Consider the following 13,412-nt stretch of genomic DNA (forward strand, 5'->3'; position numbering starts at 1 on the left):
CAATTCTGGCTGAAGATTGTTGCAAATGCTTCAGTCTTATCTTTTGCACTGATGTGCTGGGCTCCCCCATCATTGTGGATGGGGATATTTGTGGAGCCTCCTCCTCCAGTGAGTTGTTTAATTGTCCACCACCATTCACGACTGGATGTGGCAGGACTGCAGAGCTTAGATTTTATCCGTTGGTTGTGGAATCAATTAGCTCTGTCTATCACTTGCTGCTTATGCTGTTTGCCATACAAGTAGTCCTATGTTGTAACATCACCAGGTTGACACCTCATTTTTAGTTATGCCTGGTGCTGCTCCTGGCATGCCCTCCTGCACTCTTCATTGAACCAGGATTGATCCCCTGGCTTGATGGTAATGGTAGATTGGGGTTTATGCCAGGTCACGAGGTACAGATTGTGGTTGCGTACGATTCTGCTGCTGCTGATGGCCCACAGCTCCTCATGGTTGCCTAATCTTGAGTTGTTAGATCTGTTCAACATCTATCCCATTTCGCACGATGGTAATATCAGAAAACATGATGGAGGGTAGCCTCAGTGTGAAGATGGGATTTCATCTCCACAAGGACTGTGCAGTGGGCACTCCTCCCGAGGCTGTCATGGACAAATGCATCTGTGGCAGGCAGGTTGGTGAGAATGAGGTCAAGTATGTTTCTCCCTCTTGGTTCCCTCAGCACCAGCCGCAGATCCAGTCTAGCAGCTATATCCTTTAGGACTCCAGCAGCTCAGTCAGTAATGGTGCTACTGAGCCACTCTTGGTGATGCACACTGAAGTCTGCCACTCAGAGTACATTTTGCACCCTTGCCACCCTCAGTACTTCCTCCAAGTGGTGTTCGACACGGAGGAATACTGACTCATCAGCCGAGATGGGGTGTGGTACGTGGTAATCAGCAGGAGGTTTCCTTGCCCATGTTTGACGATGCCATGAGACTTCATGGGGCCAGAATTGATGTTGATGACTCACAGGGCAACTCCCTCCCGACTGCGTACCCCTGTGCTGCCACCTCTGCTGGGTCTGTCCTGCCGGTGGGACGGACATACCCAGGGATGGTGATGCCTGGGACATTATCTGTAAGGTATGATTTCGTGAGGATGACTATGTCAGGCTGTTGCTTGACTAGGCTGTGAGATAGCTCTCCATATTTTGGCACTAGCCCCCAGTAAGGAAGACTTTGTAGGGTTGGCAGGGCTGTGTTTGTTGTTGTTTCCAGGGCCTAGGTTGATGCCAGGTGGTCCACCCTGTCAAATTCCTTTTCAATTTTTTAACTGAATGACACAACTGAGATGCTTGCTAGGCTATTTTGAGGGCGTTTAAGAGTCAACCACGTTGCTGTGGGTCAGGAGTCACATGTAGGCCAGACCAGGTAAGGACAGCAGATTTCCTTCACTATAGGACATTAGTGAACCAGATGGATTTTTACAACAATGGCCAATGGTTTCATGGTCATCATTAGACTTTTAATTCCAGATTTTTATTGAATTCAAATTTCACCATCTGCCACGGTGGGATATGAACCCAGGCCCCCAGAGTATTACCCTGGGTCTCAGGATTATTAGTCCAACGACACCTGCCTCCTTGTCTTACTTACGGTGGAAGTTGTGGCGGTATGGGTTAGATCTTCCTTCAGGCAGAGAACTGAAGAAGAATAAGTATTTTTCTGAAATAATTTATGAATAGTTTGCTTACCTTTATAAGAATGTCTCTTGGGATTTTGTATTAGGAGCCACATCACAAACTGAAATGGTCAGACATGCCTCACGTATTAGAAGGTTTGTCGCATATTATTTTGAATATATCTATAAGTGGAATAATGCAGATTCAAAATTGTCCTTCGCTCCTTGTGGTTGAAGCATATTATTTTGTCTTGGTGTTGAGAGAAAAACAATCTGCAGAGCTTTCGGAAGATATTTCATTCCCACGGAGACCATGTAAAGATTTGTAGTCTACTTGATAAAAACAGCTCTGGAGACAGCTGGAGACATGCCTGACCCTTATTCAAAATGTCACCTTCCATCTCAGAATAAAGGGCCTCAGAAATCTATTTGTTTATTAATGGATTTGGTCTAAGTGGAAATTTGCAGGTCATAAACTGTGTGCTACCTGGTTTGTCAGATCTTCTCCCTATTCATTAACGCTCTGGTTTTTTGGAGGTGGTTGAGGGAAGATCTTGCATATGTTCTCATGAGGCTTGATGTCAGAAATGGAGGTGGGACTGGTGGGATGCTATTCTCGCTAATCCCATCTCAAGTGTCCCCAACTACAAAGAGGTTGAAGTGGAACCCCTCCACCCCAGCACCATTTCAGGCCAGTTTGAACCCATTCGTAGTGGTTTCTTGCACTTGGAAAGGGGCCTTCTTACAAAAGCCTAATTTTTATTATTTCATGGCCTCTTCAGTTGACCCTTCTAGCTCTGCCCTCAACTAGCTGCACAGCACTTAATTTTTCAGTTCTTTTACCCTTCCCCATTGCCAACCTAGTCAGTGTGCCATCTTTGATGGAATTGGCTCAAGTAGCCACCAACATTTCCTGCATAAAATGGTGATGTCACTTCAGGGGGAGGGATGGAGTCAGTAGATAGGAAACAGAGTTTGCGGCAAGGACTGAAAACAATGGCTTCAGCCTTCCTAATATTTAATTGGAGGAAATGTCCACTCACCTAGTACTGAATGTCAGATAAGCAGTCTGATAACTTAGTAATAGTGGAGGAGTCAAGCAAGGCGGTACTGAGGTAGAGCTCGGTGTCGTCAGCATAAAGGTGAAAACTAACGCTCAGATTTTGGATGTTGCTGAGGGGCAGCATGTAGATGAGAAATAGGAGGGGGTCAAAGATAGATCCTTGGGGGACATTAGGGCCAGGATTTTCCCGTCGGCGAGTGGGGGGCGGGGCCTCATTTAAATTTTCAGGTAGGCTGGGGCTCAGCAAAATCAACTGTGCGCCCACCAACCTGTCAATGTCCAATTGAGGCCATTGACAGAGTCACTTAATTAATTAATGGATCTGCTCATCCAACCTTAAGGTTGGCGGGCAGGCCAGGAACCCTGGCGGGCATTAGAAAAAGCATGAAACTTCATCCACGGTTGGGACAAGGTTTCATGTAGGTTTTCAAAAAATTTAATAAAAGTGTTTTTACAAGTTATGGACATGTCACATGAGGGAACATCTCAGGGATTTTTTTTCTCTATCCTTAATATTAAGTGTACAGCCAATGTCCCTGAGGCAGCACTTAGCCTCAGGGAGATCTGTGCGCTCTTTCGCATGCATGAGCAAAAGAGCGCACTCTCAGCTCAGGGAATTCCCCCCCCACCTGCACATGGAGCGCATAGCACTTCCGTGCAGACATCATGCTGGGCGGGCCTTAATTCGCCCATCCACGTAAAATGGTGGCGCCCCAATTGGACGGGCCGATCGAAGGCGTGCCTCTGTGCGCCCACTCTTCAACATCCCCCCCCAAACGAGGAGGAAATTCTGCCCCAGATGTAATGATGTAGGAGTGAGAAGAGAAGCTATTGCAGGCGATTCTCTGGCTACTGTTAGATAGATAAGAACGGAACCAGCCAAGTGCCGTCACACCCAGCTGGACGACAGTGGAGAGGCTGTAGTTAAAGGCTGTAGACGAGTCCTGACAGATAGAAGAGAAAGTTTACCTTTGTCACAATCACAAGGGATGTCTTTGATAAGAGCTGTTTCAGTACTGTGGCAGGGGCAGAAACCTGATTAGAAGGATTCACATATGGAGTTCTGGGAAAGATGGGCACAGATTTGGGAGGTAACAACACTTTGATGAACTTTGGAGAGGAACGGGAGGCCAGAGAAACGGTAGTTTGCAAGTAGGTGGGATCCTGGGGATTTTTTTGTGGAAAGGGGTGAATAGACAGAGGAGCAACACCTGAAGAGACAGAATCATTAACAATATTGGCTATCATGACAATCTGGAGGGGAATTGTGTGGTTTAGTGGAAATAGGGTCAACGGAGAAAGAGGTCAGTCCCATGGACAAGATGAGCTTGGAGCAGGCATGAGTGGTGATAGGAGAGAAACTAGAGAAAGATGCAAGTTCAGGGCTACGTCAGAGGGGTACTTTAGAGGAAGATTGGTCTGGTAGGCTTGGAGCACAGTGACGTGATAGAGGCAGCTGATCAGATGGTCTTGATCTTAATGACAAGTCAAAACACTTATTGCTAGATATGAAAGTGGAGGAGATAGCGGAGGGGGACAAATTTAAATTTGTCTTTTAACTCAATCCCATCTATTAGATGATGGTAGCAGTTAAGGCAGTTATCTTTGCATCCCAGAATGATCCGGGAATAGCTAGTAGCTTTAGCAGACAAGAGCAGGGCCTGATAACGTTTTATGTGTTCCAGTCCAATCTGGCAGTGGATGGTTAAACCAGTTGTTTTCTGTATCCTTTCACATCTGTGTCCCTTGGATTAAAGGGAGCACAAAGATCATCAGAGCATTGGAAGCCCTGCTCTGCCATTGTTACGCCCATCCTTACTTGCTTTATATAACCTCCCTTGTTACAACCATGTAATCTGTCCAGTGCCCAAATGATGTTGCCTATGTTACATCATGCATTTGAAAAGTTAATTTATGAGTTTGCACTGAAGAATATTTTAAAGGGAGAATTCTTGTTTCATGTTTATCACTTGTAACAATCTTAACTACATGACTACTAAAAGGACATGAAGTTGATCTTTGCAATAAACCTACCATAGAAAACTCAAACAATTCTGCAGAAGGTGGAAGTTCTCCCTCAAGACTTTAGCTCCCTGATAAAAACAAAAAACTGCGGATGCTGGAAATCCAAAACAAAAACAGAATTACCTGGAAAAACTCAGCAGGTCTGGCAGCATCAGCGGAGAAGAAAAGAGTTGACGTTTCGAGTCCTCATGACCCTTCAGCAGAACTGGTTGAATCCAAAGAGATGGGTTAAATATAAGCTGGTTTAAGGTGGGGGGGGTTGGGTTGGGGGAGAGAAGTGGAGGGGGGTGGTGTGGTTGTAGGGACAAGCAAGCAGTGGTAGGAGCAGATCATCAAAAGATGTCACAGACAAAAGAACACAGAGGTGTTGAAGTTGGTGATATTATCTAAACGAATGTGCTAATTAAGAATGGATGGTAGGGCACTCAAGGTATAGCTCTAATGGGAGTGGGGGGGCATAAAAGATTTAAAAATAACAAATAGGTGGGAAAAGAAAAATCTATATAAATTATTGGAAAAAACAAAAGAAAGGGGGAAGAAACAGAAAGGGGGTGGGGATGGAGGAGGGAGCTCAACACCTAAGATTGTTGAATTCAATATTCAGTCCGGAAGGCTGTAAAGTGCCTAGTTGGAAGATGAGGTGTTGTTCCTCCAGTTTGCGTTGGGCTTCACTGGAACAATGCAGCAGGCCAAGGACAGACATATAAGCAAGAGAGCAGGGTGGTCTCTCCAATGTAGAGGAGACCGCATTGGGAGCAACGAATGCAGTAGACTAAGTTGGGGGAAATGCAAGTGAAATGCTGCTTCACTTGAAAGCAGTGTTTGCGCCCTTGGACGGTGAGGAGAGAGGAAGTGAAGGGGCAGGTGTTGCGTCTTTTGCGTGGGCATGGGGAGGTGCCATAGGTGGAGGTTGAGGAGTAGGGGGTGATGGAGGAGTGGACCAGGGTGTCCCAGAGGGAACGATCCCTACGGAATGCTGACGGGGGGGGGGTGAAGGGAAGATGTGTTTGGTGGTGGCATCATGCTGGAGTTGGCGGAAATGGCGGAGGATGATCCTTTGAATGCGGAGGCTGGTGGGGTGATAAGTGAGGACAAGGGGGACCCTATCATGTTTCTGGGAGGGAGGAGAAGGCCTGAGGGCGGATGCGCGGGAGATAGGCCGGACACGGTTGAGGGCCCTGTCAACGACCGTGGGTGGAAAACCTTGGTTAAGGAAGAAGGAGGACATGTCAGAGGAACTGTTTTTGAAGGTAGCATCATCAGAACAGATGCGACGGAGGCGAAGGAACTGAGAGAATGGGATGGAGTCCTTACAGGAAGCGGGGTATGAGGAGCTGTAGTCGAGGTAGCTGTGGGAGTCAGTAGGCTTGTAATGGATATTGGTGGACAGTCTATCACCAGAGATTGAGACAGAGAGGTCAAGGAAGGGAAGGGAAGTGTCAGAGATGGACCACGTGAAAATGATGGAGGGGTGGAGATTGGAAGCAAAACTAATACATTTTTCCAAGTCCCAACAAGAGCATGAAGCAGCACCGAAGTAATCATCGATGTACTGGAGAAAGAGTTGTGGAAGGGGGCCGGAGTAGGACTGGAACAAGGAATGTTCCACATACCCCATAAAGAGACAGGCAAAGCTGGGGCCCATGCGGGTACCCATAGCCACACCTTTTATTTGGAGCAAGTGAGAGGAGTTGAAGGAGAAATTGTTCAGTGTGAGAACAAGTTCAGCCAGACGGAGGAGAGTAGTGGTGGGGATTGTTCTGGCCTCTGTTTGAGGAAGAAGCTAAGGGCCCTCAGACCATCCTGGTGTGGGATGGAGGTGTAGAGGGATTGGACGTCCCACAAAAAGATTGTTCGCAATGTCCCACTCTGCACGTTCACACAGTAAAGGGGGAAATAGCAAAAAGGAGGGTTATTGTACAAGGACTGCAAAAAAATGAATATTAGTTCACATTAATTCCAGTGTCCAAAGTCAGAGTCCAATGAGAAATTCTTTCATGTAGGCATTCAAGTTCAGCTGAGGAATTGTGGTACCCACTTTTCAGTTGGTGTTGATCCCACAAGGTGAAGTAAATATGTTGAGGTTGAGTCGGTTCTGCAGGTGATGGTATGAGATCTTCCAGCAGAGCCAGGCAAGATTAGCAAGTTGTGGTTCTGTCTGGAAGACCCTGCTTCTTGGCTCACCAGTTCGATGTTAAAACAGTTGACTGACTGTGAGGCCCAAAGCTGCAATGTCAAAACTATTCATAGAGGCTTGGGTCATGTGACATGAACTAATTATGGGCTCCTGGTCAGGATTCCATTGTTCCTCCTTGGCAGAGAGATTAATTGGTTACTAGCACCTCTTCCAGTATAATGAGTTTCGAGCTTTCCCTTTTGTGATAGTTCAGGATGGGGGAACCTGGTGGAGGATGTCCAGAGCAGTCCATCTCACTCTCCTGTTCCTCTCTCCTGTAGCGGCTCATGCTTCTCTGCCTGGCATCATATTGCCCTCCCATTCCTCTTGCAGACTGTGGGAGACCCATTAGAAAATAGTGGTTGCTAGGCATTCTCTTTCTCCTGGTGGTAATGAAGCAACACAGCACTCACTTTTTTTTTAGGTGAAATCTCAGATAATTTTCAGAATAAATGTTGATAGTGTGTTGGTGAAGTCTTGATAATAAGTGTCCCAGAAAGCTTCCTGGTGTGTGTTAAAAGTCTGCTTCAAACCTCCAGCAGCAAGTAAGCAGTAAAAGGTGATATATTTTTAAATAGTGCCTGACGTTCTCAGTGATGACGATTACTCCTGTTCAGCTGGTCACTGCTAGGAGGCTGTTAAATTGAGTATTACCCAAAAATCCCATGGGTAATTTAATGAGAATTAGCGGGCATTTTTATTATCGATCAGGTCCTTAATGATCCTCCAGGTAGCTGACCCTGGCATGTGCTTCAACTCTTTTACCAAGGTGGCGCCTGGCACTAAAATTGGGCTAACCCCATTTTGCAGCTTAAGATCCCAACTTAATTGGCCACCTGTTTCCCTCTCTAACACCTAAATTATTTGGGCAAAATTGACCCCTTGAAGTAGGGCTTGAAAATCTCAAGATGAAGCATCAGCTATTTTGGACTAAGGTGAGGAGAAATTACTTCACAGAGGATTATGAATCTTTGGAATCGTCTAGTCCAGAGGTGGTGCTCATTCATTGACAATTAATCAAGACTAAGATCAATAGATTTTTATGCATCGAGGGAATCAAGGAGGCAAAAAGGGCAAGAAAGTGCTGTTGATGTAAAAATTCAGCTAGAGTTGATGTAAATGTTCAGCCCTGATCTTTTTGAATGACCAAACAGTATCGCAAGACCGTATGGCTGTTGGTCCTATTTTTTATCTGATGTTCTTATGACAATGCACCAAAGAACACCAAAGGGATTTGTTTCAACATAGCCTCTATAATACACATTTACTACTCCATAACTTGTGTTTGTTTTCATCTGTTGCTTGACAGTATGCCATGAAAAAGAACTGAGGAATCTTGCTTCCAGACTGAAAGACTGGTTCGGGGCCCTTCATGCTGATGCCAACCAAGACATAAGACTTAAATCAATCAAGCAATCAGAGCAGACCAGTAAGTAAACCTCTTGGCAGGAGATACGAACAGCTAAAAGTAACTTGCTAACAAAGGAAAACAGGTGATGTTCAATAATTTCATAGTCAATCAAAATATTTTTGCATTTATAAAATAATTTTAAAGTTTTGTACTTGGAATCAAGGATTCCCCCCAACCTTTTTGCTAAAACTATCAGCAGAAGAGCTTCACACAAAAGAGGCTTATGATCCATTCACACTCCAAGTTTGTGTTGCAACAAAGTGTTTTTGGCTTTCTGTAGTGTAAATCAACTGTGAAAGCATGAGCAGACTCCAAAGTGAAATGGAATAAGGCTTTCTCTTCCAAGCCCAGACACTAGATTCAAGCAGTATTAACAGTATTGTGCTGGATTTTATAGTCCTCCACTGCCGTGTTTAAAGACAAGAAAGGTCTTTTAAAATGCAGCATGTGGCTTTCCCACCGGCCCCCAATCTGTCTCTGTTTTACAGAACGCAGTGGAAGCATCGGGTGGCCTATTGAGGCCTTAAGTAGTCAATTAAGGGCTATGTATGGCCTTGTCCGGCAGCAGGGAATGTCTATGCCAAGCAAGTAGTCCAGCGGCTTTTACTAGCTAGGCTGGTGTCAGGCAAGGGGGCAACCTCCTTTGGAGATCCCCTGTGCCCATTGGAGGCAGCCCCCTGGTCACACTTCCATCTTTACCCTTGCCCCCTGGCTTCTCAAACCTTGCCCCTATCCCCTACACACCACCCCCCACGACCCCTCAACCTGTTGCTAGGCCCACCAGCCAAGCCCCATTGACACCCCATACTTACCTTCAGTCCAGCCTCCATCACCTCATCTTCAGGGACTGTCTGTAGTCCCAGCAGTGGCCACCAGTGGAACCTAGTACTGCTGGGACGACAAAGCTGCCAGCCAATCAGATTGGCCAGCAGCTCACGAAGGCAGGACAGCACCCTGAGCTAATTAATGCCCCATTGAGTATAAGATGGCTGTGGGGCAGCCGGCTTTCTCGTGGGTGGACTTTGGTTGACCTTTTAGTTAAGAGGGGCAGGGAGCATGGTGGCCCGTAAAATCCAGCCCAGAACTACAGAGTAGGAGTGAAACAAAACCTTTTTAAACAATATTACGCTAGCACAATATATGCACCCTTACTGTTACTTTTCCAGTGACCCCATAATTCTGTACCTCATGCTAATATCAATTTTTTCCCAGTAGCATAATTTTTTTAAATTAGTTTTGGCAGAAAGAGTGATGTTAAGAACAGGGGCAGAAATACAAACAGGCGCGTTATACTCTGGTAGAGATTGAATCCAACCCAGATGTTTCAATCAATGTTTTCAATCTCTGATGTTTGCATTTTCCTAAATGAAATAAGCTTGTGTGGCATCAACCCAGGTTCTAGTGGACCTATGATGCAACTAAACTAGCCATCTCACTTAGATAGGATTATTGGTATGGGATTAGAATATTCCTTCTGAGCTGCTGGGGGTTCTTTGAGGCCCAGTTTAAGGCACATTGTTTGAATAGATCATTCCTGTAGTACTTGCCTATTCTACAACTGACCTATGAACATCCCTTGCTTATAAAATATAAAAGTGCTCCATTTGCCATCTTTTTCTTTTTTTTTTTAAATGTATTCATTAATGGGATATGGGCTTCGTTGGCTGGGCCAGCATTTATTGCCCATCCCAAGATGCCCTTGAGAAGGTGGTGCTGAGCTGCCTTCTTGAACCACTGCAGTCCATGTAGTGTAGGTTAGGGAGGGAGTTCCAGGATTTTGACCCAGCGACAATGAAGGAATGGCAATATATTTCCAAGTCAGAATGGGGAACTTCCAGGTGGTGGTCTTCCCATCTATCTGCTGCCCTTGTCCTTCTAGATGGTAGGGGTGTCGAAGGTGCTGTCGAAGGAGCCTTGCTAAATTCCTGCATGTATATCTTGTAGATGGTACACACTGCTGCTATTAAGCATCAGTGGTGGAGGGAGTGAATGTTTGTGGATGGGGTGCCAATCAAGTGGGCTGCTTTGTCCTGGATGGTGTAAAGCTTCTTGACATCCATTACAATTCTGAATACAAAAGTTATCAAAAAATAAAATTTAACTTTGGCTTCACAACATCTGTAAAACATCACATTAGATTATCTAAGGGTGGATTTACCACTGAGCAAAAACTGGACAGCTGGCATGGAAAACATACCAACCAGATGCCCAGTTGCTCCACCGGGAGGTGTAGTCCAGTCTGAGGCCAAGCCTCAATAGTACCGGGAATACTCAACAAGTCAGGCAGCATCTGTGGAGAAAAACAAAGTTAACATTTCAGCTCTCTCTATTTCTCTCCATTGATGCTGCCAGACCTACTGAGTATTTCCAGCCTTTTCAGTTTTTATTTCAGATTACCAATATCCGCAGTACTTTTGCTTTTTGTCTCAAAAGTATTGAGATTTTGGATTGTGGCTGGAAATCAAGGGCTGTGAGGAAGGCCATAAGCTGTGTGCTGGAGAAAGGAAGGCTCACAGGGTCATTGGGGGGTGGGGGGCGGGGGGGCTTCCCTGTGCAGAAGGGAAGTGAGCTGGAGCCTGAAGGAACATGCCTGCTATTCCCAGGATCCTCTTTGGCTGGATAGCTACCTGAGATATCATGAGTATCCAGGCTGTACACTCTGCACAGCTCCACTCGAACTTTCAGTCGGTTCAATGTCCATCACAAGATTCTGATCACCATTTTAAGTGGACTGACCACCTGACTCACACCGACAATAACAATGGATCATCGCCCCTCATTTTCAGGTGCTACCATCCCCTTTCCAGCAGACCCTTTTTGTGTAAGGAATTTCCCTGTGATTAGTTGCCCTGCATTAAAAGCAAGAAGAGAAATGACTTCATGAATATTGTTTAGTAACAGACTGGAATTTTGGAACTCAGCTGAAAACCATGATTTTCTAGAGCCTCACTGGATGCTAGAACAAGTTGCTAAATCAAGCATGGAACACCACATGGCCAATTAACAATGTCTGGTGAGGGAGAGGAAGACAGGCAATGCATCCAAGTCATACATGTTGGACCTCTGTGGCCCAGATTTTTGCAGATGCTGAAGCCATCATTGTTCACCATCATGTAGCTGCATCTGGAGTCCTCACATGCGCAGAATAATGTGGAGATCCAGAAGTTGCTGTCAGTAAGTCTATGCTTCTCCAGAGAGTGCATTGTTGAAGTTCACCCAGTCTGTAATCAATTGGAAATCATCGAGCTGGTAAGAACTTCCAATGAACATTCTTTGTCTCACTGTAAAAACCCTTGAAAAGGATACATCTTGTTGAATGAGGTGTAACTTGTTTTTAACTGCATGCTAAATTCAGAATTTCTGCTGACACCCTCACTAACCCTTAAAAGCTAATTTTATATTTGTGGAATTTCATATTTCTCTATATGATAGAAAAATTCCACATTTTTTAAATTTAAGGTCTTATTATTTTATAATCTATCTTAATCAAATTATAATCATTGATCTTTTGCTGCACCAAGCATGTTTCAGTGAGAATGTCCAGAATTATTTACTGAACACCCTGAGTGGATATGGACTCCTGCTGAGTGCCCTTCTCCCTCATGCCTCTCCTCCTCCCTATTCTAGCAGCTTGCTCTAGCATCTTCTGTGTGGCCTCTGCTCATTCTCCCAGTAATTCTGTATTCCAAAGGGAATGGCTACTAATTCACCCATGTCTGTCAACAACTGGTTTGTGCACACAAACCTTGAAGTCAGGGCAGACTGCTTCAGCACCTGCCAAGCCACTCCCTGTGTACTCGAGAAACTTTTTAAAAAAACTCTAGAAAGCACATAAACAACTTGTACAATTGCTATAACAGCCAGTAGAAATCAATCAGTAACTAATCCGAAAGCAGTTGATGATCACTTTGAATAGTACTGGTAGAGGGTGCTTCCTTCTGCTGGCCATACGAACATATGAATTAGCAGGAGTAAGCCACTCAGCCCTTTGAGCCTGCTCCGCCATTCAATAAGATCAAGGCTGATCTGTGTAACCTCAACTCCACGTTCCCATCTATCCCCGATAATCTTTCACTCGCCTTGTTAAACAAGAACCTATCCACGTCTGCCTTAAAAAAAATTAAAAGATCCTGCTTCACTGTCTTGAGGTAGAGAGTTCCAAAGGCTCATGACCCTCAGAAAAAATTTCTCCTCATCTCCGTCTTAAATGAGTGATCCTTTTTTAAACAGTGACCCCCTAGTTCTAGATTATCCCACAAGAGGAAACTTCCTCTCCACATCCAACCTGTCAAGACCCCTCAGGATCTTAAAGGTTTCAATCAAGTCGCCTCTTACTCTTCTAAACTCCAGTGGACACAAGCCTAACCTGTCCAACCTTTCCTCATAAAAAAACCTGCCCATTCCTGATATTAGTCTAGCAAACCTTCTCTGAACTGCTTCTAACTTCTTTCCTTAAATAAGGTGACTAATACTCTACACAGTACTCCAGATGTGGTCTCACCAGTGCCTTCTACAATGAAAGAATAACCTCCCTACTTTTGTAATCAATTCTCCTCACAAAAAAAAACAAACAATAACATTCTATTAGCTTTCCTTATTACTTGCTGTACCTGCATACCAGCCTTTTGTGATTTATGCACTAGGACACCCAGATACCTCTGAATCTCAGCGCTCCACAATCTCCCACCATTTAGATAATAAGCTTTTTTATTCGTCCTGTCAAAATGGACAATTTCACATTTGCCCACACTATACTCCATTTGCCAGATCTTTTCCCACTCAATTAACCTATGTCCCTTTGTAGCCTCCTTATGTCCCCTTCACAATTTACTTTCCTACCTATCTTTGTGTTGTCAGCAAATTTAGCACCTTACCTTTGGTTCCTTCATCCAAGTTATTTATATAAGTTGTAAAATGTTGAGGCCCCAGCACTAATCCCTGTGGCACATCCTGCCAACCAGAAAAAGACGCATTAATGCCAATTCTCTACTTCCTGTTAGCGAGCCAATCTCTAATCCATGCCAATATGTTACCCCCTACACCATGAGCTTTTATTTTCTGCAATAACCTTTGATGTTCAGCTGTGCATGATTAAGAAACAGTGTTAAATAGTGGTTCAA

At 44.8% G+C, this 13,412-nt stretch overlaps 1 protein-coding gene across 1 annotated transcript in view; it reads left to right on the top strand.

The window, feature by feature from the left end:
• spock1 (SPARC (osteonectin), cwcv and kazal like domains proteoglycan 1) overlaps nt 1-13,412 on the top strand; it is a 561,041-nt gene that overhangs the window by 527,503 nt on the left and 20,126 nt on the right. Inside the window, exon 7 of the mRNA XM_041193973.1 lies at nt 8,191-8,310. Within this exon, the coding sequence (XP_041049907.1) occupies nt 8,191-8,310 (120 nt within the window). The remainder of the gene's footprint in view (nt 1-8,190; nt 8,311-13,412) is intronic.

The sequence above is a fragment of the Carcharodon carcharias genome, chromosome 8 (assembly GCF_017639515.1).
Source record: "Carcharodon carcharias isolate sCarCar2 chromosome 8, sCarCar2.pri, whole genome shotgun sequence".
In the NCBI taxonomy this organism is placed as follows: Eukaryota; Metazoa; Chordata; class Chondrichthyes; order Lamniformes; family Lamnidae; genus Carcharodon; species Carcharodon carcharias.